This window comes from Oncorhynchus masou, chromosome 29 (genome assembly GCF_036934945.1).
Source record: "Oncorhynchus masou masou isolate Uvic2021 chromosome 29, UVic_Omas_1.1, whole genome shotgun sequence".
Lineage (NCBI taxonomy): Eukaryota > Metazoa > Chordata > Actinopteri > Salmoniformes > Salmonidae > Oncorhynchus > Oncorhynchus masou.
The window spans coordinates 15,086,642-15,108,350 of record NC_088240.1 but is presented as its reverse complement, the minus strand read 5'-3'; the positions used below and the strand labels follow the sequence as shown (position 1 = coordinate 15,108,350).

Here is a 21,709-nt window from a genome sequence, read left to right as displayed (position 1 = left end):
CAAAGGGAAGGGGGGAGCCGCACCTGGGGAACTTTAACTGAGTACTCAGTGAGGTTAGGCCTACTTTATATGGTTACATTTTTTCCCAAACGTGATCTATTTCGAGGATCAGAGTTCCAATGTGAAAATAAATCAACTGAATCTGTAGCCTTATTTGGGCAAGCAATTCAACCACAAACAAACATATCTCCTAAGCCGAGATAGTCAAGGATAAGAAGCACACACACAAAGTTGTGACGGAGACAGACACAGAGCATACGTACTCTACAGAGTGAAGTAAGTAATAGTACTTTTTAGCTTCAAAGAAAAAGGTCTCCCGAGTTGTGCAGTGGTCTGAGTGCTAGAGGCGTCACTACAGACCCTGGTTCGAATCGGTGGCGCACAATTGGCCCAGCGTCGTCCGGGTTAGGGTTAAGCCGGCCTAGGCCGTCATCGTAAATAAGAATTTGGTCTTAACTGACTTGCCTAGTTAAATTAAGGTAAAAAAAAAATCTAAAAGAAAAGAAAGACTCAGCTGAAGATCAGAGAAACAGACTTCTAATGCAGTATCCTGTATCTATGGCGACAAGCTGAATCCTACCATTATAACACCAGAGGAGAGAAAACAAGCTGGGAGCCATCAGGAGCAGACAGACAGAACCTGACATAGATGAAGTGTTTCCAGTGCTGATGATATCACTTGGCGAGGCCGTGACCAGGCCTGATGACATTTTGGAACGATTATGGCTTAACTCAGGCCATACATCAGAGGCCTTACAGCCACAAACTCAGTCAGTCAGTCAGAATATTAAAGACTCGTGTTAAAAGGAGCCACCAGCTTTCATATGTTCTCATGTTCTGAGCAAGGAACGTTAACTTTTATACATGGCACATATTGCACTTTTACTTTCTTCTCCAACACTGTGTTTTTGCATTATTTAAACCAAATTGAACATGTTTCATAATTTATCGGTTATTTTATCCTTATTTGTTATTTTTATCCATTATTAGAAAAATATATTTGAGGCTAAATGTATTTTATTGATGTATTATATTGCGTTAAAATAAGTGTTCATTCAGTATTGTTGTAATTGTCATTATTACAAATATATATTTTTAAAAGTTTTTCTTTAATATATATATATATTTATTTTAAATCGGTATCGGTTGTTTTTGGTCTTCCAATAATCGTATCGGCGGTGGAAAATCATAATCGGTCGACTTCTAACCAGAACCCACTGGATTCTCCAATTATATTGAATGAACTACAGGACTAAATACAAACCTTCCAACCCCAAAAGGCCTGTAGTGTTGATGGTATCCTCAATTAATTGATAAAATACACAGACCACAAATTCCAATTGGCTATACTTAAACGCTTTAACATCATCCTTAAGCTCTGGCATCTTCCCCAATATTTGGAACCACACTCTGATCACCACAATCCACAAAAGTGGAGACGAATTTGACCCCAATAACAGTGGGATATGCATCAACGGCAACCTTTGAAAAATCCTCTGCATTATCATTAATAGCAGACTCGTACATTTCCTCAGCGAAAACAATGTACTGAGCAAATGTCAAATTGGCTTTTTATCAAACAGACCACGTATTCACCGTGCACATCCTAATTGACCAAAAACAACTATATGTATTCTCATGCTTTGATGAATTCAAAAAAGCATTTGAAACAATTTGGAATGAGGGTCTGCTATACAAATTGATGGAAAGTGGTGTTGGGGGAAAAACATGACATTGCACCCAGCCTCACCCTACTAGAATCTGAAGTCAAGCTAAAAATACTTCAAATCAGTTATAGAACCCATTGCCCTTTATAGTTGTGAGGTCTGGGGTCTGCTCACCAACCAAAAATTCACAAAATGGGACAAAGCATTCACCAAACATATCCTCCGCTTAACGTAAAACACTAAATAATGCATGCAGTGCAGAATTAGGCCGATGCCCGTCAATTATCAAAATTCAGAAAAGAGACAAATTCTACAACCACCTAAAATGTAACAATTCCAAATCCTTCCATAACAAAGCCATCACCTACAGAGAGATGAACCTGGAGAAGAGTCCCCTAAGGAAGCTGGTCCTGGGGCTCTGTTCACAAACAGAACCCACAGAGCCCCAGGACAGCAACACAATTAGACCCAACAAAAATCATGAGAAAAGAAAAAGATAATTGTCAATTAATTAACTAAAATAAATAAAAATAGGAAACTAGAATGCTATTTGGCCATAAACAGAGTGTACACAGTGGCAGAAAGAAATCTTTGACTAGGGATGCACAATATATCGGTGAGCATATTGGAATCGGACGAAATTCGCAAAAAAGATGCCAATCTCGGCCCGATGTCTAGTTTAACGCCGATGTGCAAAACCGATGACAAAGCTGATGTGCATATATAACATAACAACACCACGGAAAATACATCGATACACAGAACAAAAGCAGAAAAATACTAAGCGCACACTTCCAACAACTGAACACGTTGAGCAGTCATTTGAAAGAGTAAGAAATGATCCGCGAGACAACTCAAAAGGTGAAATCCATTAGCGCCAAAATAATAGAATTCATTATGCTACTTGCTATGGGCATCACGACTGATATTTGGACTAGCGATGTCAGCCCCGTGAGCATGCAGAGTCTGGCAGCACAGTGGGTCGACGAGGATTTCATACAGAAGAAAGCCGTACTACATGCTCAAGAATGTGCTAGTTCTCATACCGCTGCTGCCATTTCAATGGCATTTGAGAACATGAACACACTCCTAGTGCCATTCGAACAACTGACTGGAGAAATAAGCTCATCAACTGTGTCTGCAGCAGATGTGACACCCTCTGTAATGGCATTGAAACACCTGCTCAACAAAACTGCCAACAAACCGTGGGGTTAAAACTTATAAAAGTACTCGAGGCTGTGAACAAGTTTTTTGGTGGCATTCTCTCTGAGCCTCTTTACTGTGTCGCCACCATGCTCGATGCTAGGTACAAGGACCGCTACTTCGATGCAGACAAGAAACAGGGTTATACGTGAAATGTTACATACACAGATAGACAAAATGGAAACGAACATAGTGACAGTGCGCACCGAGGCCACGGACAGACAGAGCTGAAACTTCACTGCTTGACATGTATGATGAAATCCTGGTTGAGAATGAAACGACTGAACAAATGAACAACGAAACAGCACAGCAAGTAAGTGAAAGAAATAGGTTTTGATTATGTTTTACTGATAATGGGGACATACGTAAACACCAACAAAATAACTTTTTGGTCAGTGTGGTGGTGTATAACTTTTATTTAACCAGGCAGTCAGTTAAAACCTCTTAGAGATCGGGCTACTTTTTCAACATTCTGTTAAAAATCGCGCAACATTTCAACGTCCTGCTACTCATTCCAGGAATATAGTATATGCATATGATTAGTATGTGTGCATAGAAAACACTCTGAAGTTTCTAGAACTGGTTCAATGGTGTCTGACTATAACAGAACGAGTTCCGTGGTCAAAATCGCCAGAAAACCTGGTCACTAAATCGACGGAGAAAAAAATCAATCCGCCAGTCTATGTATTGTCTATTGGAAGGAAAAATACTTAAGGCTGAGGATACAGTTCCTATAGCTTCCACACAATGTCGCCAGTGTTGTGATTTCGATTCAACTAAATCCTTGGTCATCTGAGTAATAGCCACATCCGGTCGTCAGGTCCACAGCTGTGAACAATGGAACCGGAAAAGTTGGCTACGTTTCCCAAACTTGTGCCTATTGAATACAGATCGCTCCGTGATCAATTTGATCGTTTATTAACGTTTAGTAATACCTAAAGTTGGATTACAGAAGTAGTTTGAAGTGTTTTGTCAAAGTTTATAGGTCACTTTTTTAATTAAAAAAAATAACTTTGCCTTTAAAAACTGTGTTTTTCCTGGATCTGACGGTCTTCATAAATGGACATTTTGGGTACACAAGGACCGATTTAATCGAAAAAAAGACCCAATTGTGATGTTTATGGGACATATAGGAGAGCCAACAAAGAATCTCGTCAAAGGTAATGAATGTTTTATATTTTATTTCTGCGTTGTGTAGTGCCGGCTACGCTAATTCCTATGTTTACGTCCCCTTCTGGTATTTCGGGGTGTTGCCTGCTATCAGATAATAGCTTCTCATGCTTTCGCCGAAAAGCATTTTACAAATCTGACTCGTTGGCTAGATTCACAACGAGTGTAGCTTGAATTGAGTACCCTGTATGTGAGTTTTAATGAACGTTTGAGTTTTAACGAGTGCTATTAGCATTTGGCGTAGCGCATTTGCATTTATTGTTGGCAGGGGGTGCGGTTGAGTCCCGGGTGGGCCAGAGAGGTTAAAAACAATATCTTAGTTACAATGACGGCCTACCCCGGATGAAGCTGGGCCAATTGTGTGCCGCCCTATGGGACTTCCAATCATGGCCGGATGTGATACAGCCTGGATTCGAACCAGGGACTGTAGTGACACCTCTTGCACTGAGATGCAGTGCCTTAGACTGCTGCGCCCATGTGTGTGTGTTAACTATTTAACTGTACTAGAATGCTTAAAAAAAGGCTGCTAAATTTTTAAATATTGGTTATCAGTATTGTTGTTTTTTATGGCAAGGAAAATATTGGATATCGGTATCGACTAAAAATGTCATATCGGTGCATCACCATCTTTGACTATGTACAAACTCAGTGAACATAGCCTTGCTATTCAGAAAGGATGCTGTAGGCAGACCTGGCTCTCAAGAGAAGACAGGCTATGTGCACATTGCCCATAAAATGAGATGTAAACTGAGCTGCACTCCCTAACCTCCTGTCAAATGTATGACCATATTAGATTACACAGATCCACAAAGAATTCGAAAAATAACCACATTTTAATAACTCCCATATCTACTGGGTGTGCCATCACAGCAGCAATATTTGTGACCTGTTTCCACAAGAAAAGGGCAACCAGTGAAGAACAAACTCCATTGTAAATACAACCTATATTTATGTTTATTTATTTTCCCTTTTGTACTTTATTTGCACATAATTACAACACTGTATATAGACATAATGACATTTGAAATGTCTTTATTCTTTTGAAACTTCTGTGAGTGAAATGTTTACTATTAATATTATTGTTTGTTATTTACTTCACTTGCTTTGGCAATGTTAACATATGTTCCCAATGCCAATACAGCCCTTAAATTGAATTGAAATTGACACAGGGAAATGGAGAGACACAGGGAGATGGGGACGTAGAGGAGATGGATATAGACACAGGGAGATGGGGGGGTAAAGGAGCTGGATATAGACACAGGGAGATGGGGGGGTAAAGGAGCTGGATATAGACACAGGGAGATGGGGGGGGGGTAAAGGAGCTGGATATAGACACAGGGAGATGGAGGGGTAAAGGAGCTGGATATAGACAGGGAGATGGGGGGGGGGTAAAGGAGCTGGATATAGACAGGGAGATGGGGGGGGGTAAGGAGCTGGATATAGACACAGGGAGATGGAGGGGTAAAGGAGCTGGATATAGACACAGGGAGATGGGGGGGGGGTAAAGGAGCTGGATATAGACACAGGGAGATGGAGGGGTAAAGGAGCTGGATATAGACAGGGAGATGGGGGATAAAGGAGCTGGATATAGACAGGGAGATGGGGGGTAAAGGAGCTGGATATAGACACAGGGAGATGGAGGGGTAAAGGAGCTGGATATAGACACAGGGAGATGGGGGGTAAAGGAGCTGGATATAGACACAGGGAGATGGGGGGGGGGTAAAGGAGCTGGATATAGACACAGGGAGATGGGGGGGTAAAGGAGCTGGATATAGACACAGGGAGATGGGGGGGGGGTAAAGGAGCTGGATATAGACACAGGGAGATGGAGGGGTAAAGGAGCTGGATATAGACAGGGAGATGGGGGGTAAAGGAGCTGGATATAGACACAGGGAGATGGGGGGGGGGGTAAAGGAGCTGGATATAGACACAGGGAGATGGAGGGGTAAAGGAGCTGGATAAAGACACAGAGAGATGGGGGGGGTAAAGAAGATGGATATAGACACAGGGAGATGGAGGGGTGTAAACCTGACATGATGACTCCTTGCTGTCCCCAGTCCACCTGCCCGTGCTGCTGCTCAAGTTTCAACTGTTCTGCCTTATTATTATTGGACCATGCTGGTCATTTATGAACATTTGAACATCTTGACCATGTTCTGTTATTATCTCCACCCGGCACAGCCAGAAGAGGACTGACCACCCCACATAGCCTGGTTCCTCTACGTTTCTTCCTAGGTTTTGGCCTTTCTAGGGAGTTTTTCCTAGCCACCGTGCTTCTACACCTGCATTACTTGCTGTTTGGGGTTTTAGGCTGGGTTTCTGTACAGCACTTTGAGATATCAGCTGATGTACGAAGGGCTATATAAATACATTTGATTTGATTTAAAGGAGATGGATATAGACACAGGGAGATGGAGGGGGTAAAGGAGATGGATATAGACACACGGAGATGGAGGGGGGTAAATGAGATGGATATAGACACAGGGAGATGGAGGGGAGGTAAATGAGATGGATATAGACAGGGAGATGGAGGGGAGGTAAAGGAGATGGATATAGACACAGGGAGATGGAGGGGAGGTAAATGAGATGGATATAGACACAGGGAGATGGAGGGGGGTAAAGGAGATGGATATAGACAGGGAGATGGAGGGGAGGTAAATGAGATGGATATAGACACAGGGAGATGGAGGGGGGTAAAGGAGATGGATATAGACACAGGGAGATGGAGGGGGGTAAATGAGATGGATATAGACACAGGGAGATGGAGGGCAGGTAAATGAGATGGATATAGACACAGGGAGATGGAGGGGAGGTAAAGGAGATGGATATAGACACAGGGAGATGGAGGGGAGGTAAAGGAGATGGATATAGACACAGGGAGATGGAGGGGAGGTAAATGAGATGGATATAGACACAGGGAGATGGAGGGCAGGTAAAGGAGATGGATATAGACACAGGGAGATGGAGGGGAGGTAAATGAGATGGATATAGACACAGGGAGATGGAGGGGGTTAAAGGAGATGGATATAGACACAGGGAGATGGAGGGGGGGGGGGGTTAAAGGAGATGGATATAGACAAAGAAGTGAATATAAGAGCACCTTCCTGAGGTACTCAGTCATTTTGATGTGACAGTTATTGGGTGTCTTTGAAGCATCAGATCAAATACTGATTGAACTCTGCTTTGGCAGTGTGTGATGATGCAAAGCCCTACAATGGCAGCACTAGTGGGTGATGTCAGAGCTATGGCAGCCAGAATGGTTCAGCTGCACCCCTACTGACAGACTGTCAAAGTCAAGCAATAGAAAAAATGAGGGTTTTTTCTATTTTCAATCAGTGCAAAAACCATCATGACTGTGTGTATGCGTGTCAGGGTTTGGTGCACAAATAAAACAGATAAATAAAATTGACTCTGGCCAAGAAGAAAACATCCCATTGCAAAATAATGCTTTTTAGCCTATTCGTGGATGGAAATAGCAGTTGAAAATAAATTTGACAGGTCATGCTTATCGATCTACAGGTTCATTTGCATAATTTAGTGGAATAAAATTGGCACCTGTACAGTATATCCGTTATGTATCACACACACATACAGCATAGTGTCTGAGTGGAAAATCTGTCAGAGCAAGAGCTGATGCTGCAGCATCTTGTGGTGCTTTCAAGACAACTGGGATCTCTGAAAAATACGAGGTCAAATCATGACCTCAGTGATCTTCAGGTCGGAAAGTCAGAGCTCTAGAAAGAGGCCCGAGTTCCCGTGGGAATTCCGAGTTGGATGACCGTTCAAAACTAGTTTTTCCCCCAGTAGCAATTTTTTTCTCTCCCAGTTCCCTTGAACGAACTGAAGTTGGAAGTCGGAGATTTCAGATTTGAGTTGTTTTGAACGCAGCATCAAACACCAACGGAAGGCAGGCTTCATCAGCGCGTCATACACCACTTTGCAATGAGCTGGAGGAAGTATGCATTTTGAAAACATAATTATTGTTCGAAGCCTGGACATTTTAATATATGTTATGATGCATGTCTTGCCTTGCTTCAAAATAGCCTATGAATTTGGTATCTATCATCCCACAACTGTCAAAGAGTCTGTTTGGAAAAGGCTCGCACTCACCAAACAAGCTGACCAACAGAATATGTAGCCTAATATTTTCTACTACAGTAGATTGACATAGTAATCTTGCTGTTTGTTATTCCTCTTGTTCGCTGAGGAAATGTAAATGTGGACAGTTATATGTTTAAAGAGCACATCAGAATTCGGTAAGAAGGACCACACATCGTTGCATCCTTGACTTGCATGTTCTGTTCATATCAATTACCATATTCTAAAATGTGATTTCTGTCACTCTGAGCACCATGGGTGGACGCCCTAACCAGGCTACGCACCCAACGCACATGGGTCCAGTAAATTAAAAATATTGCCGGTCCTAACAGAAACCCTGTTGTGTGTGAGTAACTGATCAAGAAAGACTCCTGTTGACACGTTTCTATTTCCACTCGCCAGGTTCCTGCAATTCTAAAGCCCGGCCCCACCAGGATCCCCAAACCAAAGGCTACAGTATGCCGAGAGGGACAAACAGCACTACTGACACTGGACAGAGCAAAGGACAGCCACATGCCGCCGCCATGCAATCTGGGAAAACACTGAACGGTCAGACTGTGTTCAACATGAGAAACTAACCCACCACATCCTGAGCACCACAATAGACACGGCTGGGGTGAATTCAGGGGAAATGTTCAGAACATTGCAGATGGAAAAGATATAACTACATCTGAGACAATTCCCTATTTTACTAACTAGGGAAATAACACATTGCAGGTGATATAATATTTGAAACCAAATGCTTGCACTAGTGCTGTGTAAATCAATAAAGAATGTATTATGCCATTGGCGCAATCTATCAATTTCCTGATGGTCTATTTAAAATGTAAAAATCTCTTTTATAGGTTCTACTTTGTATTTTCAGAAAACTTCCATAATATATCTGGTGCTAATAGTGTTGCACACTGTTACTTAACTGACAGTGTTGTGATTGGCTGTGCTTTTCGCCTATTGATTTCTCCAGCCAGAGCGACATCTGTTATCAAACTTTGTGGCTGTGCTATCTAGTGGAAACTGCTCTGGTACATACAATTCTACACTGTTTGCTCAATTTCAGATTATATGTGAAAACAAGCACTGAATAGTGTACAGAATCATTGTACCATCTAAATCACTGTGACATATATTTTCAATAACAAAAAAAGATATTTTTTACAGCTGTTTCAAGTTGTTGAACCAAAAGTAACTTTAGTTTTGGGCTACCAGCTTCGAACATCTGTAAAAAGATATGTCCCAGTGATTTGATGGTACAATGATTCCCTACACTATGCAAAAAATACCATGCTAAAAAATAAATAGTCCTATGTGCAGTAGGGTTGGGAGATATTTGGGGAGACCTCTTCTACGATATGTTACTCCAAATACCACCATATCCAATATAATAGTTTTGCGCCGTTAATGACAGTCATTCCAGACGGGGCAATTTTTGTGCTTATTTACAATATTATAATTGCATTCTCATTAAAATAATATTTGTATGGAAGAAGAAATAAGGCTTATTTAATTAATGTACAACATATTGAAACAGCGCAACTGATAAAACTGCAAGATTGATTGGTAGAGCTCAAAGAGTATATTCTTGCACATCACAATATATTGTCAATGTCAAATATCAATATGTTAAATTTAATCATACTGTATATCGACACAACCCTAAATATGTAGCACCTTTAAAGTTGTCTAAGTAGGAGCATGTTCATACTCGTCAAGTACAGTTGAAGTAGGAAGTTTGCACACTTCGGTTGGAGTCATTAAAACTCGTATTTCAACCACTCCACAAATTTCTTGTTAACAAACTATAGTTTTGGCAAGTCGTTTAGGACATCTACTTTGTGCATGACACAAGTCATTTTTCCAGCAATTGTTTACAGACAGATTATTTCACTTATAACCAGGAGGTGTGGGCTCGAGTCACAAATATGATGACTTGCAACTCGACTTTGACCCCAATGACTCATGACATGACCCTTATGACTCGACCAGACACCCTCCGCAAGCCCAAATATTAAAAATGATGCTATTAAAAAACGTGTGCAGCGCATCAACTCTTCATTTCATGGATTACAGTTTGAATCGGACAGCAACCAATCAAATTGTGCCAGCTGAGAAAAAGTACGCGGCAGTGCAGAGGAAAGTCGGCAGGTGAATTCAGATGGAGCCCCTGGAAAGATGATAGCCCAAATTATTATTTTCGGATATAAAGATGACGCTGCATCAACAAAAATTGGATTTCAACTTGCAAAACATGCGGGAAGAAAATTACCAACGGAGGAGCAACAATTTCCAATTTTGTTTGACAATTGAAGCTGCACAAAGAACAGTAAGTCGTGGTACTGTACGCTCAAACCGGTGTGATTAGAACGCTTATTTAGAATAACCAGTTTATATTGACACAACAGTCAGCATTTAAGCTTGCCACACTATTTTTTCATAGAAAAATATGTTGCACAAACACAGTCCTTACGAAGTTATGTCCTGAATGTGACCAGTTTATTTTGGGATGCGATGTTCAGACATTCACAGAAGTAGAGATAGCATACACAATCATCCAAACCCGAAAACGTAGGCTACATTAGTCCTAGCTCTAACTGAAGAAAGATTGACGTAACACAAGCAGTCATATTAGGATAACTGGCTGTCAGAAAACACAATATGAATTAGCAAATAGCCATTACTATTTAGAATTAATCATGGGTGAGCTCACAATTGATAAAAAATAATTTAGTAAAACACTTTCTAGAAATTGAAAGTAAGCTGATGATGGGTAGTTTGTGCGCTTCGCCATGTTTGTTTTTTTCTCTCCCGTCAACCAAAGATAATAAGAGGAGACAAGGTGAGTTTGGTCTGTTTGCAGTATGCATGTTGAAGGGGGTGTGTCGTCTATGATCATTCACTTCCCTTCCGGAGGTTTACCCTTCACCTCATTATAACATCTTTGGTCTCACAGACGTTCAAATGACACCCAGAATGAATTGTATAATTTCAACAAACATGGAGCCACACATGGCAAATAGCATTATCTCAATATGAATCAGTACAACCTCTTTCACACATCATAGGTGTCCATTACAATCTATGCAATATTCGGAATGCATCATCTGTCACCAGTGCTTGAAAACATGTGGCTAAAATTGTAAATACAATATGCTCCATCTATACATACTGTATGCTACAGTAGGATCACCACGACATACAGAAAATAAGGCACTTACTTTTATAGGACACATCACTGCACTCTATTCTCCTCTGTAAATTGGTAATCTCTGTAATCTCCCGTCGCAAGACCCACTGGTTGATGCTTATTTATAAAACCCTCTTCGGCCTCACTCCCCTCTATCTGACATACCTACTGCAGCCTTCATCCTCCACATACAACACCCATTCTGCCAGTCACATTCTGATAAAGGTCCCCAAAGCACACGCATGCCTGGGTCGCTCCTCTTTCAGTTCGCTGCAGCTAGCAACTGGAACAAGATGCAAAAAAAAAAAACACTCAAACTGGACAAAGACTCATTCATGAACACTCTTACTGGCAGTTGTGGGTGCTTTGTGTGATGCATTGTTGTCTCTACCTTCTTGCTGTTGTCTGTGCTCAATTATGTTTGTACCATGTTTTATTCTTCTACCATGTTGTGCTTCTGCAATGTTGTGTTTCTACCATACTGTGTTTCTACCATGCTGTGTTTCTACCATGCTGTGTTTCTACCATGCTGTGTTTCTACCATGCTGTGTTGTCATGCGTTGCTGCTATGTTGTTGTCTTAGGTCTCTCTTTATGTAGTGTTGTGGTGTCTCGTCATGATGCTTGTTTTGTCCTATATTCTTAATCCCAGCCCCCATCACCGCATGAGACCTTTTGCCTTTTGGTAGGCTGTCATTGTAAATAATAATTTGTTCTTTAACCTCTTACACTTATGGTGGCGCTATTTCATTTTTGGAAGAAAAACGTTCCCGTTTTAAACAAGATATTTTGTCACAAAAAGATGCTCGACTATGCATATAATTGCTACTGTTCGAAAGAAAACACTCTGACGTGTCCAGAAATACAAATATCTTCTCTGTGCGTGCCCTAGAACGTGAGCTTCAGGCAAAACCAAGATGACTTGGCATCCAGGAAATGACAAGGATTTTTGAGGCTCTGTCTTTCATGATCTCCTTATATGGCTGTGAACGCAAGAGGAATGAGTCTGCCCTTTCTGTCGTTTCCCCAAGGTGTCTGCAGCATTGTGACGTATTTGTAGGCAGATCGTTGGAAGATTGACCATAAGAGACCACATTTACCAAGTGTCCGCCCGGTGTCCTGCGCCGAAATTGGTGCGCAAAAGTCACCTGCCAGTATTTTTCCATGGGGCAGAGAGAGAAAAGCAAGCTTCCAAGAACTGCATGTCAATGAAGAGATATGTGAAAAAACACCTTGAGGATTGATTCCAAAACAACGTTTGCCATGTTTCGGTCGATATTATGTAGTTAATCCGGAAAAAGTTTCACGTTGTAGGTGACTGCATTTTCGGTTCGTTTCGGTAGCCAGGCGCAATGTAGAAAACGGAACGATTTCTCCTACACACAGACGCTTTCAGGAAACACTGCGCATTTGGTATGTGGCTGAGAGTCTCCTCATTGAAAACATCAGAAGCTCTTCAAAGGTAAATGATTTTATTTATTTGGTTATCTGGCTTTTGTGAAAATGTTGCGTGCTACATGCTACACAAAATGCTATGCTAGCTTTGCATACTCTTACACAAATTAGTCAATTTCTATGGTTCAAAAGCATATTTTGAAAATCTGAGATGACAGTGTTGTTAAGAAAAGGCTAAGCTTGAGAGCAAACGCATTATTTTAATTTTATTTGCGATTTTCAGAAATCGTTAACGTTGCGTTATGCTAATGAGCCTGAGGCTTAGTCACAATCCCGGATCCGGGATGGGGAGTTTCAAGAGGTTAACTGACATGCCTAGTTAAATAAAAGGTTAAATAAAATAAATAAAAAATAGGAACGCACACATGTCCAAAGTTATTATTTGTAAGGAAAACAACAAGGAAGGCAATGCGAACACCAGCCAGAAAATATGCCAATTCCTGCAAGACTGTGCAAATGTCGAGGGAAACATTGGTGAAGTGCTTGGGCTCTCGTGGAAGAGAGAGGTTTGTCCGGCTCAGTAAATCTTCAAACATAAATTGTCTGAAACACTGAAATAGAAGTAGCCTATGTGAATTAATAAGGAAGCGGAACACACCTCAATTCAAACTGTAGTTAAAAAATAAAACTTCTTAGAAAATAAGTGGAAATTGAAAAATTGAAACATAGCCTATAGATAATTAGCAGGCAGCGTGTGTTAACTGTCCTGTTGCGTAACAATCACATTTTGGAACAGTGAGTGAATTCTGACATCCTGCGCATTAAACAACTCACGCTGGGGCGATCGTTAGAGATATTTGGAACTCACATGTGAAAAGGTTAAGCTAGCCAAGACCAACAACACAAACAAAGACTATACAGCTACAATTAACTTGTTATGGGCAGGTGGGACGGTATCGTCCCACCTGGCCAATATCCGGTGAAATTGCAGAGCGCGAAATTCAAACTAGAGTATTATAAATATTTAACTTTCATAAAATCACAAGTGTAATACATCAAAATAAAGCTTACCTTCTTGTTAATCCAGCCGCTGTGTCAGATTTTAAAAAAGGCTTTACGGCGAAAGCAAACCATGCGATTATCTGAGGACAGAACCTCGCATACAAACACATGAAAACCATTTCAACCAAGAAGGGGCGACACGAAAGTCAGAAATAGCGATATAAAAAATGCCTTACTTTTGATGATCTTCTTCTGTTGGCACTACAAAAGGTCCCAGTTACATCACAAATGGTCATTTTGTCCGATAATGTCCTTCTTTATATCCATATAAACTCAGTTTAGCTGGCACTTCAGTCAACAATGTAACCCAGTTTCCCTTCATACAAAAGTAATAAACTTCTCCAAACAACATTTATAATCAAACCTTAGGTACCCTAATAGGCAAATAAACTATACAATTTGAGACAGAATAGTTGTCTTTACCGGTGAAAAATACCAAAGAACGTGCTCTCTTCCACACGCTTGGAAACACTACAGCCACTTTGAAATTGTAGATTTTTCTGTCTAATTTTCTCAAAAACCAGCCTGACACTCTTTCTAAAGACTGTTGACAACTAGTGGAAGCCCTAGGAACTGCAATCTGGGAGGACTTGGCCTTATAAATGATAGCCATTGAAAATAGAGGTAGGCCAATTTTTTGTAAAAAAATTTTTTGGGGGGGGGGGGGGGGGTTGTCCTCCTCTGGGTTTTGCCTGCCATATCAGTTCTGTTATATACTCACAGACATTTTAACCGTTTTAGAAACTTTAGTGTTTTCTATGCAAATCTACCAATTATATGCATATCCTAACTTCTGGGCCTGAGTAACAGGCAGTTTACTTTGGGCACGCTTTCATCCGGACGTCAAAATACTGCCCCCTACCCAAGAGAGGTTAATGAATGGAGTTACAAACGGACTGTACCAAAGAAGTTCAGATGTATTACTTGTAAATAAACGTTTTCCACACCCGTGTCTATGTGTAGCCTACTTCGACACCGTGTCCCCACATTTCCCACTCTCCCATGCCGAATAGCCTGAAGCCACAGGGCTCTTATCGTAGGCTCCATTTCTCTACATGGGATTATTGCAAACCATGGGTTGGGATTTGACCTGGCTACATGTACATTGAACACCACAGCAGCTTTTCGGGATGTTTAGTTATTTCTATATAACAAAAAAATCTACAAAAAAGTTACCTCTTTTACAACAGGAGGTCAATGTTGGTTTTCCCCAATTTGTAGGTGTAGTCGAGAGGAATTCCTTATTACTACCAACTAAGACTATAGTCCGAGTACCAGTCTCTTTGGCTAACATTCCATTCTTTACCTCTCTGTCATTGCCAAAGAGACTGGCCTTTTGTCAATCTCAACATTCAATATGTGCTGGATGCTCATTGGTTTTGGAAATAACATTCATATTTTCCATGAGTCAAAAACAATAATTTTGCTGTTAGTTAGGCAAGCTGTTGTATTTTGACGTTTTGTGGTTGGAACTGCAGTATGTATTTAGTTTGAGAATGTAGATGTGAGCTAGCAACTTTTGACATACTGGTTTCACCTAGACAATATGGTTGCTTAGCAACCGGATACCAACATGTTCTGTGGAGAAAAAAGTTAAAATATTTGAATAATTATTGTGATTGGAGGACAGCTGTGAGGTTGATATAGTCAGGACCATGCCCCAGGACTACCTGACATGATGACTCCTTGCTGTCCCCAGTCCACCTGGCCGTGCTGCTGCTCCAGTTTCAACTGTTCTGCCTTATTATTATTATTATTATTATTATTATTCGACCATGCTGGTCATTTATGAACATTTGAACATCTTGGCCATGTTCTGTTATAATCTCTACCCGGCACAGCCAGAAGAGGACTGGCCACCCCACATAGCCTGGTTCCTCTCTAGGTTTCTTCCTAGGTTTTGGCCTTTCTAGGGAGTTTTTCCTAACCACCGTGCTTCTACACCTGCATTGCATGCTGTTTGGGGTTTTAGGCTGGGTTTCTGTACAGCACTTTGAGATATCAGTATGTATGAAGGGCTATATAAATACATTTGATTTGACCAAATCCTCTGTTCTCTTCAAGCGCATTAACATTCATGATAGAATATTAATATTTAAAGATGGCAGAAAGGCCGGTCTCTTCGGCACATTATATCCTGTACAGAGAGTGGATTAGAGTTCTCTCTGGTTCAGGCAAAGACTTTTATAACTAATCCAAGATAGACCACAACCTGTCGTATCCGATGGGAGCAAATTAATCATAGTCCACAGAGCAAGCAAGGAGGTGGGCAGAGCCAAGCATGACATTGGCACAGATATGAACTGTAGAACAATGAAACAGATATTTCACTGGATATTTAAATGCGAAGCATCCGCTTGGTGTTTCCACAAACCCACTGGCGGGCAGTGGGAGAAGATTTAACTAGATGGATTTTGGCTGACATTCCGTAAATGTTCTCATCGATGAAGCATTTGATCTCAATACAGTTCTGTTTCCAGAACTAGAATATGTTATGAACAGTGTACTAAGGTTTGTAAACTTGAACCTTGGCAATAAAAAATAACACTATTGCATTGTTTAGAAGGAGTGCAAAAGCGAATTGAGTTTTACACACACACACACACACACCAAAGAGTAGTTGTTCCATAAAGAAAATATGCTGATGATGCTATAACGCACCAATAGGATCTCTTGGCTCTGCTTCCCTCCTTGCGTGCTTGGCTCTGCCCACTATGGCTCATTTGTTCCCATTGGAGACGACAGCCTGTGGTCTATCTTGGTTTAGTTATAAAAATCTTTGATATTGGCAAGTCCTACCATTATTTGCATTTTTCTGTTAGGGAACGCCTTCTTTGAACTGCGCGTGTGTAATAACAATACGCCCTTGTACTCATAAACGCATTTATTTTTACTTTTGCAAAGGGTAGAGTCTACCAAACTTAGTCCACTCTGTTCGTAACAGATTTCAATTTTGGAAACATTAAACTATCGAGATCTGTGGTACAGGTCTAAAAACGCGTCGAACATCAACTACCACAATACACCTCGGCGTGAGCTCCATCAGCTAGACACACGTGTAAAACGGAACATACACGCATGTTGCTATGGCTAACTAGCTCAACTTTCTGGACGAACACAGCGCAGGCATAATATTAAAATACACGAAACGTGCTCGGAAGAGGACAGTTGAGCAATTGCTTTGAAGGCCTTCAGCTAAACATGGACATAATAGCCAAGCATGAGAGTCTCGTTAGCTAGCTACTAGCTATCTATGTTAGCTGTCCTACAGATATTTTTAAAAACACCCAGTGCAATGACAGATATGAGACGGTATCTTGCTCAGCCAAAGGCACACATACTTCCATCTGTTAGAAATATTATAACTTACCCGAATTTCCCTTTTGTTCCCACCAGTCATCACCTAAATCGTCCCCCATCTTCAAATCCAAAACTACCGCTGCGCTGTGGCTTCTGGTTGTTCACAATCGCATGACATTTGTGAACAGTTTAAACGGAAGTGTTACCGGGACATTATGGCCAAGCCATCAACTCTACACTTACTCCGTTAGGTTAAGTCTACACTGACAAAGTCCCTACAAAAGAAACAGTCACCAAAGTGGCATCTGTTATTGTGTAAATGTTTCAAGAAGGGCTACAATAAATAATTGCTAAACCGCTGAGAAACGGCATGTGACATTGCGGTATATAACGTAACTCAAATATTTGTATTTTAACATTAAAGCTACAGATTCAAGATAAATGTGCATAATTAACGCAGGGCATATGTCATGACAAGTTTATGTATAAATTAAAATGTAACGTAAGCTATGTTATTGAGCGAGAATGTATTTTTGATTGATGTATTTTATGGGGAATCTGCAACTTGAGTCCTATTCTATTCAGACTTTATTGGCAGCGTTTCAAATTCGAAGTAGACAGCCCTTGGCCCTAAACCCTATGCCTTTGGGAAAATCCCCGCTGCCATATGTCGTCGGTCCAAACGATTAGCCAAGCAAAGGAAGTTTACAACGTAAACCCCTCAGCCTTCGCTTTTAATGGAGTTTGCGAGTGTACAATTTTGTTCGATAGAGCCTGAAACGCCCCAATTCGCAATGATTGTACATCCGCTAAGAAAAGTCCTCCAAAACCTAAAACCTCAACTGTCAATATGAAGTCAACATACAAGTGTAAGTAAAAACGAATGTAAATAAGTTAAATTGTGCAACTAATGCACAAACACGTCTCATAAAAGTAATGTTTTTGGAAATTGTAGAATTATAGAAGAAAAAAAACTCCTTCTTCAGAAGTAGCTAGGCAGGCTAATTTAACTTAGCTAATTAATTTGCTAGCTATCATAGAGTAGGGGTATATTAATAATTATATAGTTAATATAAGTAGACGTGCAATCACAATTGACTGTAGCTCATATAAAGCACCCACAAGCTACCGGGGCTGAAAACACAATCATCGCGGGATGAACGAGGGACGAATTTCCTGACAAGGGCGGTCCATTTAAAAACAATTCCTTCCGAATTCTTATCACTTTACAAGGTTCCTGTAACACCTAAAGATTTTGCAATTGTTTTAGATGCCATTCCCTCAGGTGTTGCTCTGTTATTCAGGAACATGTCAAGACCTGACCCTCGGAACCTACCTTCTATTGACCCTATTGACTCATTCGCTTTTGGTCCATTCAACAACAGAGTGATACGACCCTTGTTTCAGCAGGATGTTGTATCTATACCTTATGGCATGCCTTATTGGAATGGATTTATTGATAATATCTGTTGGGGAAAAGTTTGGATGTTGCCACACACATACCGACTTGTTAACAAAATTAAGGAAGTTTCCTTTAAAATGATTAATAAATATTATCCTGTCAACCACTATATGAAAAAGTTTAAGGAAAATATAACTCAAATTGCTCCTTTTGTAATGACCACCCAGAAACAGTGTTGCTTCTTTATTGGCATTGTATTCATGTAAGAAAACTGTGGCAAGACATCAGTAGATTTATAATTGAACACATTTATGAAGATTTTACACTATTGTGGAAAGATGTACTGCTTGGATTCTTTACATACGATAGAAATAAGCTGAAACATCTTTATGTAATTAATTTCATTTTTCTTTTGGCCAAATTTCATATACACAAATGTAAATTTACAAACAAAAAATCACATTTTCTTACCCTACAAAAAGAACAAACAAAAAAGCTGTTAGAATTGTAAGTGTATGTATGTCCCTTAAGGTCCTTGTGTAATTGTAATGTGATATTGTACCCTCTAGCTCGATTGTCCATTGTATATAATCTATATATACTTGTGTTCCCTCCTGTACTTTCTGTATTGATTTGTTGTTAATAAAAAATAAAAAAAATCCTTCCTTCCTCCCTCACCCCTTGCCCTGTAAGTGTATACTCATCAGACGTCATGATAAGAAGTGTCCACTTAATTTGAGGGCTGGGGAGATGGGGTGTCTTTTTAAGAGTTTGAAACGCACTCTATCTAGGCTCGCCTAAACATCAGACTGTTACGTTTTTCAGTCTAACCAAAGTTGACCTAAAAAGATGCAATAGTCTCTACAAGCCAGAATTTGAATAACATGATATTTACATGTACTTTACTGGTTGTTGGCTACATGCTATTGGTCCTTTTGGCGGTAGGAAGTGGAGAAGGGGTATCCACAGGAATGTGCTGTTTCCTCAATTTGTTTTGCTGCACTGTTATGCGATGCACAATATGTAAACAATAACCTAATGTAAACCGAACTAAGTCGACCGTAACACATTTCCTTGCAATCACCTGAAAGTGTTTGTCATTTGTCACATGCGAATTGTATCGATATTGACAACAAAACACAAATACAAAACTGATATACAGGCCAGTATACTGAAGGTCAGGTTGATAACACTTCCCTGTGTATAGTCTGTACCAGATGACCTCCTACAGGGACAAAATCAATGGACAACAGGTAAAGTCAATTGAAATTAAGTTTGTTCATCATTCTGACTTGAAATGGGACTATTTGGGAAAGCTGAGCCTACATGTTGGAGACAAGTGTATAACTATTTCACTCTCTGATTCTAAAATAGGCCATATCGCTAAACCTATTCTATTCTGTATTAAATCCAGAATGTTTTGTACAATCAATGTATAATCTATGTCTGGTTGAATTTTTTTAAACTTTCTAAGTTGAGGTTTTGAGCAAAATGCCCAGTTGAAAAGGTGTTTGTCCTAATCAGAACACATTGTCCCAGGGTGGCCTCCTATAGGGCTACTTCATAAACTGAGTAGAGATAGTGCCTTTTGTTTCACATGCAGTGGAACTATATCTCAAACTCCAATTTAATTATGCGTCAAGAGGCAAAAGGGGAGGCTTTGCATAATGCAGCTCCACTTTCTGACCTTTGGGAGATGACAGGGGCAATTACAAAAGAGTACAATACCACTACACATGCATTAGTCATCATCATCAGAGGTAATGCCTCCTCAGGGCGTTGGGCTGCAGCGGCCTGTTCCCTGGGGTGTCTTTCTCTGCAGTTTACATTACACACTCTCTGTTCTGTCATCATCACAGAGATGGGCCTTCTCATTAGTTTTACACACAGAGAGAAAGAAAGAAAGAAAGAAAGGGGGGGAAAGACAAGAATAAAAAGGAGGATGTGATTGGAATGGTGCCCTCCTTTCTGCAGCTGTGGAAGAGAGGTGTGGAGGGAGGGAGAAGTCTTCCGGGAGTAATTGTGTGTTTCTGTCAGAATAACACATTTTCTGGCTGGGAGAGGCTGCGAGACATTTGATTAAAGCTTCGCCACCAAGTAGAGAGAACAGGCTGATTACTGAGGAAATTATACAGAGTCAGGATGGCTGTGCTGTGGTACCCCCAGAAAGCAGAGATAAAGAAAATAGGTAAGGGAAAGAAAGGAAGGACAAAGTGAACACATTGCGCTGAGTGCAGCCAACATTCAGATGAGACAATGGGCCGTAAATGGCAGCTCCACATGTAATTAACTGGTCTATCATCCCTAGAAAGAGACAGACGTCTGCCTCAGCTCTCCTCCTCTCTGGGAGTGTTGGCTGTGAATTAGTGAGGTACAATGAATCTACAGCTTCTCGTTACTGTGTGTGTGTGAAAAGGAACAATCCGGCTCTGCCACTGGGAACAATAGGGAAATCTACTTTTCTTTCAAAGTTCATCAGCCATTCCTATTGTTTGGCACAACAGCTAATATGATTAGTTTAGAAGAATACATCTGTTAACTCATATGAGAAGAGAGAGAAACAGACTCTTACCAAAACATGAGCAGATGACTCTCCTGATACAGAGAAAATCAATAAGAAACTGTGGGAATCAAAAAGATCACCAGACTTTCTCCTGAAAGCTTGTTTTGTGAGGGAGAGATAGAGGATGAAAGTCTTCAAGACTAGGTGCTTTAGCAGCTGTGTCTGTGGACCTGTGGGTGATTGCAGACTGTGGTGCGTCTGTGTTAATGTGTTGATTTTGTTGGATGCAGCTGTTCATCACTTTCCCTTTTTAATGATCACAAGGAGGCGTGTTATTTTTGGAATATCGTCCTCTCTGATGCTGGCCATTTCTTCACTGAGCACTAAGAGAGAACAACAGAGGAGAAGGAGCGACAGAGAGAAGTCTAATTAGCACTGAAATCGTTCAGTGCTAATTACTGTGTGCCCACAAATGTCTCTCTATCTCTCTTGTTTTTCCTCTCCCAGAACTTATAACACTCCCTATTCTGATTTTCTCTCTGACCTTCCAACTCCATTTCTGTCCCTCACCCTCCCTCCCTTAGTATTTTCTTCATTTCACTGAGCCTCTACACACACAGTTATAATCCCCTCCTCACAAATGGAATGAGAATCACAACTAAATCTATTTCAGTTCCATCTCCATGTATGTAGCACCACACACTAAGTTTTTAATGAGGTAGATTAGTG

At 40.6% G+C, this 21,709-nt stretch overlaps 1 protein-coding gene across 1 annotated transcript in view; it reads right to left on the bottom strand.

Moving 5' to 3' along the window:
- Positions 1–17,470, bottom strand: part of cmss1 (cms1 ribosomal small subunit homolog) — a 77,414-nt gene extending 59,944 nt beyond the window's left edge. The window contains exon 1 of the mRNA XM_064944098.1: positions 17,146–17,470. Coding sequence (XP_064800170.1) covers positions 17,146–17,194 — 49 coding nt within the window. The 5' untranslated portion in view covers positions 17,195–17,470. The remainder of the gene's footprint in view (positions 1–17,145) is intronic.
- Positions 17,471–21,709: the final 4,239 nt, after the last annotated feature.